Source organism: Paecilomyces variotii (assembly GCF_004022145.1).
Source record: "Paecilomyces variotii strain CBS 101075 chromosome Unknown C8Q69scaffold_9, whole genome shotgun sequence".
Lineage (NCBI taxonomy): Eukaryota > Fungi > Ascomycota > Eurotiomycetes > Eurotiales > Thermoascaceae > Paecilomyces > Paecilomyces variotii.
The window spans coordinates 978,256-992,085 of record NW_021167148.1 but is presented as its reverse complement, the minus strand read 5'-3'; the positions used below and the strand labels follow the sequence as shown (position 1 = coordinate 992,085).

At 49.0% G+C, this 13,830-nt stretch overlaps 5 protein-coding genes across 5 annotated transcripts; 4 read left to right on the top strand and 1 right to left on the bottom strand.

Moving 5' to 3' along the window:
* The first annotated feature begins 1,060 nt into the window (after positions 1-1,060).
* Positions 1,061-2,876, top strand: C8Q69DRAFT_474680 (integral membrane protein). The gene has a single exon (XM_028631140.1). The coding sequence runs from the start codon at positions 1,477-1,479 to the stop codon at positions 2,764-2,766; it is 1,290 nt and encodes a 429-aa protein (XP_028483377.1). The 5' UTR covers positions 1,061-1,476; the 3' UTR covers positions 2,767-2,876.
* A 949-nt stretch (positions 2,877-3,825) lies between these two features.
* Positions 3,826-4,730, top strand: C8Q69DRAFT_508957 (casein kinase II beta 2 subunit; the record flags this gene model as incomplete). Its single annotated transcript, XM_028633034.1, has 2 exons — positions 3,826-4,164; positions 4,239-4,730. The coding sequence occupies 2 exons, from the start codon at positions 3,826-3,828 to the stop codon at positions 4,728-4,730; spliced, it is 831 nt and encodes a 276-aa protein (XP_028483376.1).
* A 3,292-nt stretch (positions 4,731-8,022) lies between these two features.
* Positions 8,023-10,108, top strand: C8Q69DRAFT_333640 (glycoside hydrolase superfamily). The gene has a single exon (XM_028627504.1). It carries the CDS (start codon positions 8,502-8,504, stop codon positions 9,921-9,923), a length of 1,422 nt encoding a protein of 473 aa, XP_028483375.1. The 5' UTR covers positions 8,023-8,501; the 3' UTR covers positions 9,924-10,108.
* C8Q69DRAFT_333647 (Alpha/Beta hydrolase protein) lies at positions 10,109-11,577 on the bottom strand. The gene is made up of 3 exons (XM_028627506.1): positions 11,509-11,577; positions 11,198-11,436; positions 10,109-11,101 (listed from the first exon to the last, which is right to left on the bottom strand). Exons 2-3 carry the CDS (start codon positions 11,332-11,334, stop codon positions 10,294-10,296), a joined length of 945 nt encoding a protein of 314 aa, XP_028483374.1. The 5' UTR covers positions 11,335-11,436; positions 11,509-11,577; the 3' UTR covers positions 10,109-10,293.
* A 390-nt stretch (positions 11,578-11,967) lies between these two features.
* C8Q69DRAFT_333643 (eukaryotic translation initiation factor 3 subunit H) lies at positions 11,968-13,775 on the top strand. Its single transcript, XM_028627505.1, has 2 exons — positions 11,968-12,791; positions 12,867-13,775. The coding sequence occupies exons 1-2, from the start codon at positions 12,328-12,330 to the stop codon at positions 13,444-13,446; spliced, it is 1,044 nt and encodes a 347-aa protein (XP_028483373.1). The 5' UTR covers positions 11,968-12,327; the 3' UTR covers positions 13,447-13,775.
* The last annotated feature ends 55 nt before the right edge of the window (positions 13,776-13,830 follow it).

The window sequence follows — 13,830 nt, the reverse complement described above, 5'->3', positions numbered from 1 at the left end:
CTCAAGATACTCGTGGTCATAGATTCGGACTCAACCGCATGTTTCGTTTCTCGTTCTGGATGACATCGGTCTTCTCCTGGGTATGTTTTATCTGGTTGGGCTGGTAGATCGATGTTAATAATAGAGAAACAAGGAAGGCCTTTTCTTTTTGTTTTCTATTGTTTTGTTTTCTTGTCTTTATTCTTGTGACATAATGGCCCATTATGATGTCTAGTTAATGGTCAGAATCTATAAGACAGCTGCAATGTATTACTTATTGTCCCAGATAACTAGTTCTTCCCTCTATGGTCCGGTCTTTCATCTCAGCTTTAGAACTCCGGACGGGTACTAGCGACGAGAACAAGTCTCCTCTCCATTCTCTGCAGGATCTGAAACTAGTGAGGTCTTCCCTCCTGTGACATGTATGTGTACGACTACGGGTAGTTCCATTGTTGGATTGGAGGCTGGGTGTGGGTTGATAAGCATGGTAGTTAGCGTTACATTGGGAAACTGAACATGGCCAATGAGAGGTATTATCTATCTACGTTATACGAGTATGTATTTTTGCGACACGTTGTGTTGCTTGCGTTGTTCTCTTTTCCAATAAGAGGAAATGGGCATTGATAATCGTTGAGAATCGTGTTGGGGCCGTTATTGGGAAGCATACTGTCTGTTGGACAGTTGGAGACATTTTCTCGTGGATGATAAGAGGCAGTGGGTAATGGTTTATCGCGTCGCCTCGGGATGAGGGTGGTTTAAACGGGGACGTCTGTAGAACTCATCAATATAGTTGATTGTGGGCATTGGATACTAATACTTAGGAATGATAATGCTCAAGGATAAAATCCAATGCTTCATGGGAAATGCGTATCTGTATAACTAACTACTCATAATTTGCCCATATCGCGTTTTAGCCAGGGTCGGGACAAACATGCGCCCTAATAGGCGGATTAGGGAGGCCGGAACTGTCTGTGTGCGCCACGTTGAAGCTAAGCATCGTTGCTTGGTATTCTTGGTATTCTTGGTACTCTTGGCTCGTCTAGTTATTGTTAAGCGCGATACTGATAGGCCCAACGGCGTAGCTTAAGCAATCAAATGCGAAAAGCACGGGCGCAGTTCCCACAGAGGCACCGGGGGACCAACGCGAAATCATGTAAGTCGTGTTGATCCCCGATAAGGGTCGATCGATGTGCCTTGCGAAAGGTTTTCGCGCTCGGGTATTCGAGTCAGTTAGAGCAAGCCACCAGCCCAGCGACCCTTTCCCTTCACAGACGTCGCTGCCCAGTGCCGATAGACCATGGTTGCCCTCAGCCCACCGGGGTAGCCGCAGAATTATAGATAGTGCCGACGTTGGATCTGTTGCGAGCGCATTCTGAGAAAATTTGCATCCGATATCCTTTCTCTCTCCCGGCATGCTTATATCTGTGGAGCTCCCATAGTTCTTCTCTTGGCTAGTTCGCGTCTTGCCCCTGGATAGCTCATGTTGCCTTCATCAAGATGCACCTGCACCCAACGATGTGGCGCTCGTCTTTCTCATGCGGCTCACTGACACGATCTCAAATCAACTTCCTGGTCTCATATTTCATCGTCTTCCTCTTCGCGGTCTTGTATTGCCGGCGCAACTTCTATCGAGATCCTGGATCTATCTTTTTCGACCCGGTGGAGGGGTATCGACCGATATACAGCCTAGAGAGGGTCCAACGGGCGAAGGCTTTCATCAAGCAGATATCTACTGAGCAGACATCCCCGCTCAGAACAAATACTCAACATGAGAAGAGCATGTGCATTGGCATCGCGACGGTGAAGCGGCCCGGTGATCAGCCTATCGACATGACATTGGGTTCTCTTCTAGCGGATCTGACACTCGCGGAGAGAGAGGAGATATACTTGACATTGCTCTTTGCTCACGAGCCAGTGACAAACCATCCGTTCTTCAACGTACCATGGGTTCACGCCGTAACGGATAAGGTTATGACATACGAAGAACTACACCACAAACCACCGTCTCTGGCTGGAGTGAACAAAGAACATCGAATCGCGAAAAAGACGCTCCAAGACTACGCTCTTTTGCTGCGTTCTTGCCTCAATCAGACTGATGCCCCGTGGATCACTATACTAGAGGATGATGTTTTAGCGCAGGAAGGATGGTATCCAAGGACCATGCGCAACCTCCACTCGCTGCAGCATAAGCAGAAGGAAATGGGAGGCAAGAAGTGGCTCTACCTCCGTTTGTTCTATACGGAGAAGTTCATGGGGTGGAACTCAGAGAATTGGCCTCGATATCTATGTTGGAGTCTTATCCTGGTGTCTCTGCCAGCTGTATGTGGTTTTCACATACGACGCCGCTTCCCTTCCGCTCGCAATAGCGTGTCTCTCGAGTTCATCTGCATCCTCAGCTTCTTGTGTGTACCGATGGCGATCGCACTGTTCTTTCTCTCCGGACGTGTCAGTATGCAACCGCTGCGCCCAGGCCTCTGCCGAATGAACGAATTTGGCTGCTGTTCTCAGGCCTTAGTTTTCCCTCGTGAAAATGTCCCCGCGTTGATTGACCATCTGGACGAAAAGCATACATCGCCGGGCCCTGTCGACAGTGTGATCGAGGAGTGGGCTGATGAGAAAGGCCTGGACCGCTGGGCGTTGGTGCCAAGCGCAATGCAGCATATAGGAAAGAAGACACACAAAAAGAATGAAGACAGCCAACCTCGGGATAAATTTGAGGTTTCAGGCGCAAGGGGTCTGTGGAGTTTCGGATTCGAATTGCACGGTAATCGGCGTGGGCATTGGTAGGATAATGACTTCGACTTAATAGTAACCGGGTAGAACCGTTATGACTTGCTAGAACTATTCGATAATGATACATAATGAAATGAGTAATATTTTCTAATGGAGAATTCCCCTTTTACTACTCAACCACAGGCCCTTGACAGCTAGTCATTACCAGCATCAGTCATGTAAAGCAGGCTCTCCCTCCTCATAACCTGAATTTAGTGGAAGAGCTTCCTTAAGTTGAAAACAATGTAGCCTTTAAACCGTGGGTCGAAATACACAATTGCAACCAGGGAATCCCCATATTTCATACATAGCAAAGAAGCTTTTGCCCCAAGGAATAACCCATTGAATTATCTTAGAATCCAGGTACATAAACTGGGGAAACATGGATCGCCCTTTTCGGCGTGACTGTCTATTGCCATTATCCACCGCCTACCATTCCAGGCATACTATGGGGAGTTTCTTCACCGCCTACCCCGCGCTAACCAGAAAACAGACATGGATCTTCGTGATATCAGAATGCCGCGCTTGGCCAGACTCGTGCTGTTTCTTTTCACTGTGCTGCACGTACCTCATCGGAGCAGTTGCCCAGAGGCCTTGGTGTGACCAGTGCAGCTCAAGAAGTGTGGGATATTTTACGATAATTGACTGTTTGACTTTGTATCTTTGTCGCACCTATCTCTCCCCCGCCGGGACTCCTTTTTGGGAGTGGCCTGGGCATTTACGAAATCAAAACCTCATCCAGAGACGAGAAACCGCTAAGAGGCACTTTGCGTCGCAATGGAGGACTTTAACAGTGAGACTGATAGTGACTACACTAGTTACTGGCGAGACTGGGTGAGTTTCTGTCTTGTTTTGCATTTGGTCATTGTGGTTTGAGGCAGTGCGGCTTTGATTGTTGTGACTTGTGTGATTGTGTGAGCGCCGAGGACGCTGGGGAATTGGGATGAATGCAGCTGGACAGCTGGTGATATTCCTCACAAGTGATCTCTTGTCCTTTGATATCTTAGCATCTCGGCTTTTTTCAGGGTTATATCAAGAACACTTGCTGCGCTACCTTTCAACTTCTCAAGCATCATGAGCGGCCCGCCTGTTGTTCCTCCCGGGAACTCAAGTGCTCTCGTTACTAGTGCTGTCGAGTACCTGAGACTGACTTCGTTCAAATTCCAGTTTATCTCGTCCCGCGGCAACGAATACTTCTGCGAAATCGACGAGGAATACCTGACCGATCGCTTCAACTTGACTGGACTCAACACGGAGGTGCAGTACTACCAGTATGCCCTCGATCTGATCACAGACGTCTTCGACCTTGATGCGGACGATGAGCTCCGTGAGCAGATCGAGAAGTCTGCGCGTCACCTCTACGGTTTGGTGCACGCGAGATACATTGTGACTACGAGAGGTCTGGCTAAGATGGTAAGATATATCGACACTGTGTGTTCTTCAGGGCCTCACGCATAGAATCTAACGTATGTTTTCCTGCTGTACAGCTTGACAAGTATAAGAAAGGCGACTTTGGAAAGTGCCCGCGTGTCGCGTGCGAACAACACCCTCTCCTCCCCATGGGACTTTCCGACCTTCCCAACGTCAAGACCGTCAAGCTCTATTGCGCCAAGTGCGAGGATATCTATAACCCCAAGTCATCTCGTCATGCCTCGATCGACGGCGCGTATTTCGGCACTTCTTTCCACAACATCCTGTTCCAGGTCTATCCGTCTCTGATCCCTGAGAAGAGCATTCGTCGTTACGAGCCGCGTGTCTTTGGCTTCCGCGTCCATGCCGCTGCAGCTCTCGCTCGCTGGCAGGACCGTCAACGCAGTGAGATGAAAGCTCGTCTCCGCGCAGCTGGCGTTGAACCCGGATTCGCTGAGGAAAGCGACGAGGAAGATGAGGAGCTGGAAGACGACGAGGACAAGCCCAGCAGCAAGGACAGCAAGGTTCTGGGCGACACCGCTTCTGGCCGCATGGATCTCGGTAATTGAGCTCGCTGGGAGGACTCCTCTTACTGTGTCCATTGCCCGCTGTGCGGAATCACAAATACCCGCTTCATTTCACTCGTCACAGCAACTCGGCGCATGGTCTTTTCTTAGAGTTCAGAAATGTGCATTAATCATCATGATGGCTCAATGGGGCGTTAACGAGCGGTAACAAATGGCTGATAATTCGTGGGATCCTTTCTTTTCACATTGAGAAATGTAATTATTCGAATATTGCGGTTTAGCACGTATCATTTCAGCGTTCCTTCACAATTAAGTGAAGGGACCAGGAGGAATATGATGTCGGAATTCGAACTGCATTGCTCTTCCTCCTTCCTCGGTACCGTAAGCAACGATATACTTCTCCATAGAATAAACAGAGCCCCCCCACATCATCAAAAGCAACGATCTTCTAAGCATCTAGAACTCCCCTCCAGAACTGGAGTGGTAAATCCGATGGCCGGTCCAGAACTTCATAGGAAGCCCCTGAACCCCCTGCACTAGAGTCGATAGCTCCGCCCCACAACCCCGATCGAAACTTCGTGCGACAAGAGATTCGAGATCCACAGATCTAATGATGACGGGCTCTTTACTAGGGACATTCGAGAATGGGACTAATAATGCTTGTTCTGGCGTCGTAGAAAGGGGTGCTGGTTGTCAGATTGGTGAGAAGAGAAGAATGAAGAGAAAGATATCAGGTTCTGATGGGATTGATGTGGCCCTCTGTCTTTTTCTAATGCATGTATGTACTATACATATATTGCTACGGATCTACTAGACTATGTACAGTTAGTATACAAATGCGTGGATTTGTGTCGAATATGTAATATTGAATAGATAGATAGCACGGGAGGATACCATGGACTAAGTAGTCTGATTTAAAACACTTTAAATTACTTGCTTGAATTTTGTACCATAGTTCTAGGTGGGGGATTTGGATCTATATTTACATATCTCCTGGACTAGATACTATAGCATACATAGAATCTATAGATCCTGGTAGGTTCCATTCTATAATTAGGATATCAAGGATCCTGCTGTAAAATCAAACGGACGGTTGACAGATTACCTGGATGTATGATATACTTTGTGCGCCGACAATATGTCGTTTTGTTAGATATGGTTTTTGCTCCAACTCTAATTTATAAAGTGGTTTTATGCATTCAAGCAGCAGTTTGTCGAGTATTCGACCCATCTTTCTCCTCTAGGTTCCATAGCGCCCATAACTTCAAGTGTCTAGGGTAGGATACCGATAAATAAACATATGCGTTCCATATTTGGTGCTGGGTAATAATATTCCGCGAAGCGATTTCAAGATGGTAGACGATAAGATTATATCTTTGGCGTGACAACTTCCCTTGGTTTGGAAGAAGCATACCGTACTGTTAAGCTAGGTTTTGTGAATGTTGTTCGAAGACTAAGTCTGTTGCCCCTTTAGTGGACTGAAGTGATTATGGATATTACCTTTTAATTTATCTGGTGGATTTATTACAACGCAATCTATCAGAATAGAATATAGCCGCGTCCTATTGCATTCATAAGATACCGATGGACTTTTGGTTATCCGGACAATATTGTGATTAACAAGCTTATAAGATTCCTGCCTGGTCAGGTCAACAGTCTTGTCTCGTAAGACAGCCATAGTAAATTTAATCGCAAGGTTATCGGAGATTTGAACAACCAGATTACCATAGTTGCATCCCCCAATAATTTGACATTGCTCCAATAAATAGTATGTAATTAGATCATCATCAGACGCCCTGTGGAAAAGTACAGTACCCATGGCACTGGGTCTGCAACTATGTGTATTGGTCTTGAGTTTAGGACAGATATAGACAGGGAACTAGCTACACTGTCTGGCAGAAGAAATCTACAACTTGAGCGCGCAAGTCGCAAAGTTCTAGCAGAGACTAGACAGATGGAACTAAATGATAGTGACTGTAAGCGGATAACGCTTGGTCTTGTTCAATCTCAAGATTTCGAGTATGATAGTTCGACGCTCGAGTCGAGCATCAGAATTAGACAGACCACGTGGATCTTCTCAACCGATACTCAATCCAAAAGGTCCAAAGGTCTCCTTCTACATCACCGTCTATCACCGTAACCAAATGATACAAAAAGTCTTCGGAGTTTTTAACCTTTTGTTCCTTGGAGTCGGAATGGTTCCAGTTAGTTGGCTGGATATACTCATCAGAGACGCCGCCATATATCATAATTAACCTGCGGAATATCCCAAACACATCTATCAGAGCTGGATATGCATAATGGATGATGCCGTGATTGTGTAAGGAGATCCACGAATTCAAACCATCATGCATCTCCCGGGGTTATGGTTAACTTCAAGGAAATGACAACTATGATAGTTATGAAAACGTCAGAGGACAGGGAGAAGTATTGCTGTAGCAAACCGAGAATAACAATTGTGACCATGAACCATAGTTGCTACACACTTATTGACTGACTAGTGTTCTATTATTAATAATACTCCCATGGGTTTCATGAACTGTCGGGCCTCAGTCCGACCAGTCCGTGGGTTTCATGATCCCAAACCAAACATCCGGTACATATGGTACGTCCTCTATATTGGTGGATTGAAAAGAAGACCCTTCCCCTTGGGGAGACGGGGAGCCGCTGGCGCGCGGCCTCTCCGGACTTGGAAATAGAGTAGGGGGATCAGCATTCCGTATGGTACAACCGTTGATTATATTCTGGATATAACTCATCGCTGACTGACAAGCTCTCATTGAGAGCGCGGGTGCCAAAGAAGGGCGAGGGACTGTTGCCACTGCCTTGGATTGCCGTGTCGGTTCCACTGTCATTTCATGTGGTCCCTTTCTCCAATAATGGCTGTGCCGGGTGAGGAGAGTAGAGGATTATTACCGTGCCGTCCTGCTGGGTCATTATTTCTGTTTCCTCTTTTGACCGTTCATGACTTCGACAACCTACCTAGGATATCCATCAAGAACAACACACATCAATAATAATAACAAGATTGACAACAGATCCGCAGCACAGCAACCCAACCATTCCATTCCAGCTACCATACATAGCATTACTGCGAACCATTGAATGAGACTGATTCGACAAACCCGAATTAGCCAATATTAATGCCCCTGTCTCAGCACGGAACGCCACCACAACGCCCGCTGGGGACAAACGAAGTCTAGAATCCGCTCTCCATTTCTATCATCTTACCTGTCCGAAGTTCCCGGCCTGTTTAATGGCGCCAGCGTGCCTGACGCGTCATCCTAAGGATGGTTTGGGAATAAGTCGCACGGATGGCAAAAGCTCGACGGGCCAATTCGCGTGGATTGCGAGTGCTCAGAGCCATTCGTGGCCCGGGATTCAGTCCACAGTTCCATATATAAACATGGAACTAAACAGACACCGGCAATCCGCTAAACCCAACTTTAGCTAAGGCTGACCAAACGGTTTACATGGAAATTCAGATTTTTTGTCCCGGTACCTGGAATAGACCCTCCGGACAGCGGGCCCGGGCATGACGATGCAATACCATCTAGACTTCCCTTCTACTCCAGATGGACCAGTGTTTCTCTCCTTCTTCCTTTCTCTCCATTATTAACTGACTGTCTTGCCTCTCGTTCGAGTGGTTCCTCTCGTTTTCGCTCCTCGATCAATCACCTCGATACTTTTTTTTATTTCTTTTTTCTATACTGTCCTTACACCAACTTTTTTATAAGAAACCTTTTTTTTTTCCTCTTGTCCTTTTTTTAGACTATTTTTGATCGTCGACACTCGCTTCGAAGTATATCCAACATGCACTACTCACAGCTTCTCGCGTTCGCGCTGTCTCTCGCTACCACCAACGCTGCCTACCAGGGCTTCAACTACGGTGCCACCAACCCCGATGGCTCCTACAGGCAGCAGTCCGATTTCCAGCAGCAGTTTGAAACTGCGAAGAACCTCGTCGGTACGTCTGGCTTCACCAGTGCCAGACTGTACACCACTATCCAGGGCGGTACCACCAGCGATGTGACCTCCGCCATCCCCGCTGCCATCCAGGAGAACACCAGCCTGCTGCTCGGTCTCTGGGCCTCCGCTGGCCAAGATATCTTTAACAACGAGGTCACTGCGCTCAAGAACGCCATCAACACCTACGGAGACTCCTTCACCAAGCTGGTTGTCGGTATCTCCGTGGGCAGTGAGGATCTCTACCGTAACTCCCCCACTGGCATTCAGGCCAAGGCTGGCATTGGTGCCAACCCCGACACCATTGTGTCCTACATCAAGCAGGTCCGCGAGGCCATTGCTGGCACTGCTCTGAGCAGCGCTAAGATCGGCCACGTCGACACCTGGACCGCCTGGGCCAACACCTCCAACGTCGCTGTCTCTGAGGCTGCCGACTGGATTGGTGTTGACGCCTACCCCTACTTCCAGAACACCGAGGCCAACTCCATCAACGACGCCAACGGTCTGTTCAACGATGCCATTGCCCAGGTCGAGAACGGTGCCTCTGGCAAGGAGATCTGGATCACTGAGACCGGCTGGCCCGTCAGCGGTCCTACCGAGAACGAGGCTGTTGCTAACACCGCCAACGCGAAGACCTACTGGGACCAGGTTGGATGCCCTCGTTTCGGCAAGACCAACATCTGGTGGTACACTCTTCAGGATGCCCCTACCTCTCCCAGCTTCGGTATCGTTGGCCAGCAGCTGAGCACCACTCCTCTGTTCGACCTGTCTTGCGGTAACACCACTTCCACCTCCACCAAGAACGCCTCCGCTGCCTCGTCTTCCGCTGTTGCCACTGCTACCGGTGTTTCTCACAATGCCTCTGCCACTGGTGCTGCTGCTGGTGCTGCTGCTTCGTCTGCTGCCGCTGCTATCCCCGCCGCTGCTGCTGGTGCCTCTTCCGCTGCTGCTCCCGCCGCTGAGCCCTGCGAAACTGAGGGTGCTGGTTCCGGCGCTTCCCCTGCTGCCGGCGCTGCTGGTGCTGCCGCTGGTGCTGCTGCTGGATCCAACAGCACTGGTGCCTACATCGCTTCCCCCAGCGGTGTCCGCCCTGCTGCTGGTGCTGGCCAGGGTAGCAACGGTACCTACACCATCGTTGCTAAGCCCACCCTGTCCTCCTCCTCCACCGCCGGCGCCGCCGCTGCTCAATTCACCAACGGTGCTGCCGCCAACTCCGGCTCTATGATCGCCGCCATCGGTGCTATCTTCGCCGTTGTCCAGGCTCTGTAAACCGTTTCCTTTTCTCTTCTTGTGAACTTGATTGTACGCCCTTTGAGATCATGTGGGTGATATATGACGCTCTACGTCTTTATTTCGAGAGGTTTCTTCCGTGACAAATTGGAATTTTATCTTCTGAATATATATTAACTATAACACCAATTGTATTCCGAAAAGTAAATCTATAAATCTTCTCTAGTCATTGCTCTTATGTGTATGTTTCGTCGTGAGATATATATACACGGTATCCTATTCCATGATACTTAAGGGTATGGTCAATCTCCTCACAGCCCTACAAGACTGAATATGCGTATCGACTACTTAGGGGAAGTCATTCCATCTGGTATCATGAGGGGGGAAGTAGCAAAAAGAATATACACACTCAAGAACGTTCATCTAACCTGACCAGCTCCTCCACCGCAACAGAAATAACCCTCGCCAACTCCTCACCTGCACTCCAAACCTCATTATGCAGCCCATGCAAATCTCGCAGAGTAACAACACGTCTCTCATTCCCTTCCCCTCCCCACGCCTTCAACCCATCATACATCGCATCAACCTGCGCAAAATCCACAAGTTCATCATCCACCGAATGCGCTAAAACAACAAGTTTCCCCTCCGCCCAACTACGCTGGATCCCAGAAGAAGAAGAAGAAGACGACGCTCTAGCAGGCGATACGACATCCCAGAGATCCTCATCAGGACCAAACGCACCGGTCAGGAATTCCTGATATGCATCATACCGCTTGTAATTATCACGGAGTAATCTCAAATCATAAATACCCTCGACTCCAACTATGGCTTTTGGCTTGATGAGTCGCATTGCATCGCTGTCCGGATTCACACCAGGTAGATTGTCCATGACGGTCTGGAACGCCAATGTCGCTCCACAGCTGTGTCCGATCAGGATATATCGATCTCCGAACCCATACTCCGTCTGGAGGAATGTGATCGCGGCGCGAACATCATGGATATGATCTGGGTGTTGGGCGCGACGCAGTTCTCTGGTCGGAGTGGTGTGAGGGTCCTGAGGGAAGTTCGGGTGAGGGCTTAGACGGTATTCGATCGATGCGAAGGCTGAGATCTTCTTCTTCTCTTGGACGGTGGTGGATTTGAGGAGGATGGATTGTGTGAGGTCGAAGGAGGAGAGGGTTACGGTGGGGTCGCGCCAGGCGCCGCCGTGGATGTAGCTGTGAGTAGTAATAAGGAGGATTGTCAGTATCTCGTTTCTTGGGAACAGTATATATGAGGGTTAAGTGTGATCTGGGATGAGAGGAGGTCGTTACATTACCCAGTAACCTGTATCTTCCTCCGCGGGGTTATTTCGTTGGATGACGGATACGGAAACTTTCTGGAGAGCATGATCTTGCGCATAGTAATGAGTGAACTCTTCAGTGGGGGATGATGTTGAAGAAGAAGACATCTTGTATCTTCATCCTTTCTCTCCTGTGAGAGATGGAAATTCGGAGTGTGAGGTAATTGATGGGGTCGGTCTATGAGCTCTTTCCCGTCTAGATATATTTTTCTGTCAGTTGTTAGGTATCCGAGACGGGTGCTGAAGCGGATATGATTCTACACTGTGAGTCTGGTTTTCTACCAAGTGATCATATTTGGAAACACCCGTCCATCGAGAGTTACTGGTTGATTTCTACAGGGCTCTCTATTCTTGTTGATAGATGGGGTTTATCGTTCTTTGGAGGGGATACTCGAATTTTGCGGGGTAGTTGCCTCCGTGGGGTGAAGGGGCATGGTGCAACTTGGAGGATAATCTTGTAACAGATGATGTCCATGAGGGAAGTAATTATGGAAGGACAATCATGAGGACTCCTGTGACCACATGGTGGTAATAATTATATGGGATTCTGGTGTACTCACACCCAAAATTCACATCCGAATATTGCAGAGCCCATATTTGCTAGTTATGGGTGTTGGAGAACATCCACTTGCGAAATGCTTAACTCTAAGACGCAGCGGACACCAAGCATCTAATGACAGTTATAGCTAATACATTTACAGGCATTATAAACAGTTTCAAATCATTAACTGAAATACATATACAATCTTCTTGTCCGTCAACTGTCAGCCGCTGGGATTTTTATTCTCCTTGGCGCGCTAAACCCAACACAGAACTAGCGCCAGTGAAATTGTGCAGAATGCCCACACAAACCAGTAGTGACAGCGACAAGAGCGACAAAGACAGAGCACCTCGTCCACCTCGTCCTCAAGCCGTATCGGGACTATTATATCCATCATGGCTGAGTAAGTGATGTCCCTTGTTCAAGATCTGGAATCATGCTAACAGTTTCCAGGAAAGAAGTCCCCCTCACCGCCGTCCAGGTGGACGCGCTGGTATGGCCCTCGAAATATATCCCCTCCGATCCGCAAAGAGATACTGATACCCCACGTATAGGTGGTCATGAAAATCATCAAGCACTCCTCTCAGACTTTCCCGACAGCGGCGACCGGTTCGATCGTTGGTATGGATGTTGACGGCATCCTGGAGGTCACCAACTCTTTCCCTTTCCCCGTCGTCGAGGTGCCACCGGAATCGCACTTTGACAACACCACGCCCAACCCTGCAGCGGCCGCTCCGCGAGCAAAGGCCAATGTCGCCTACCAGAATGAGATGATCCGGATGTTGCGGGAGGTGAACATCGATGCGAACAACGTCGGATGGTACACGAGCGCCAACATGGGCAACTTCGTCAACATGAACGTTATCGAGAACCAGTACTTCTACCAGAAGGAACTGAACGAGAGGACAGTTGCGCTCGTCCATGATGTCAGCCGTAGCTCTCAGGGCGCCCTGAGCCTGCGGGCGTTCCGTCTGTCGCCGCAGTTTATGACTGCGTTCAAGGAGAACAAGTTCACCGCTGAGCAGTATGGCTTCCTATTTTCTCTTTTCTTTCTTTCTATATCTGCGGGACAAAATGCTTACAATCTATGGCTTTATAGGCTCCAGAAGTCGAACTTGACCTACCAGCAAATCTTCGTTGAACTCCCCGTGACCATCCACAACTCTCACCTCCTCACCTCCTTCCTCCACCAGCTGCCTTCGCCTCCGCCCTCGCAGCCTCTGGACTTCCCGCCATCGCTCGCTGCTCTGAAGACTGGACCGCTGGCGTCTTCCACTCCTCTGAGCCCCAACTTCGACAACCTGACTCTGAGCATCGACCCGTTCTTGGAGAAGAACTGCGACCTGCTCCTGGACAGCATCGAGACCCACCACACCGAGAACAACAACTTCCAGTACTACCAGCGCTCGCTGGCCCGTGAGCAGCAGAAGATCGCTCAGTGGCAGGCGAAGCGCAAGCAGGAGAACGCCAGCCGTGCGGCGCTCAAGCAGCCCCTGCTTCCCGAGGACGAGTGGCAGCGACTGTTCAAGCTGCCTCAGGAGCCTAGCCGGCTGGAGAGCATGCTGAACACCCGACAGGTGGAGCAGTACTCGCGCCAGATCGATGGCTTCGTGTCGTCGACGACCGGTAAGATGTTTGCCGTCAAGGGCAACCTGCTTCCTGGCGAGACGGCCAACTGATTGGCGTTTCTCGCGGTCTTTTTTTGTTTTATCTCGACCTGGTGATTTTGTGGGCCTTGCATGACCATATCGGCGTAGGGAGGGAAAATGTGTATCTGGCTATTTAATATAGAGATGGCCATTTCTCCTGTTTGCTTATTCCAGTGACGAACCACCTCACGGGATACGATTCAAGAGCATCATACATCTTCTTTTTCAAAAATTTTCTAGTTTCGTCATACACCGTAGCTCTTCCTCAATTCCTGTATTCCACTCACCCAAAGGTGGCAAGCAACAGTCAGCATAAAGTATGGTATTATGTAGTTACTGTACATCGAACTGCCTCGAACATCGCGCGGCATAAACTCGGCCGTTTCCAACGATCTGATACGACGAAAACCCTAA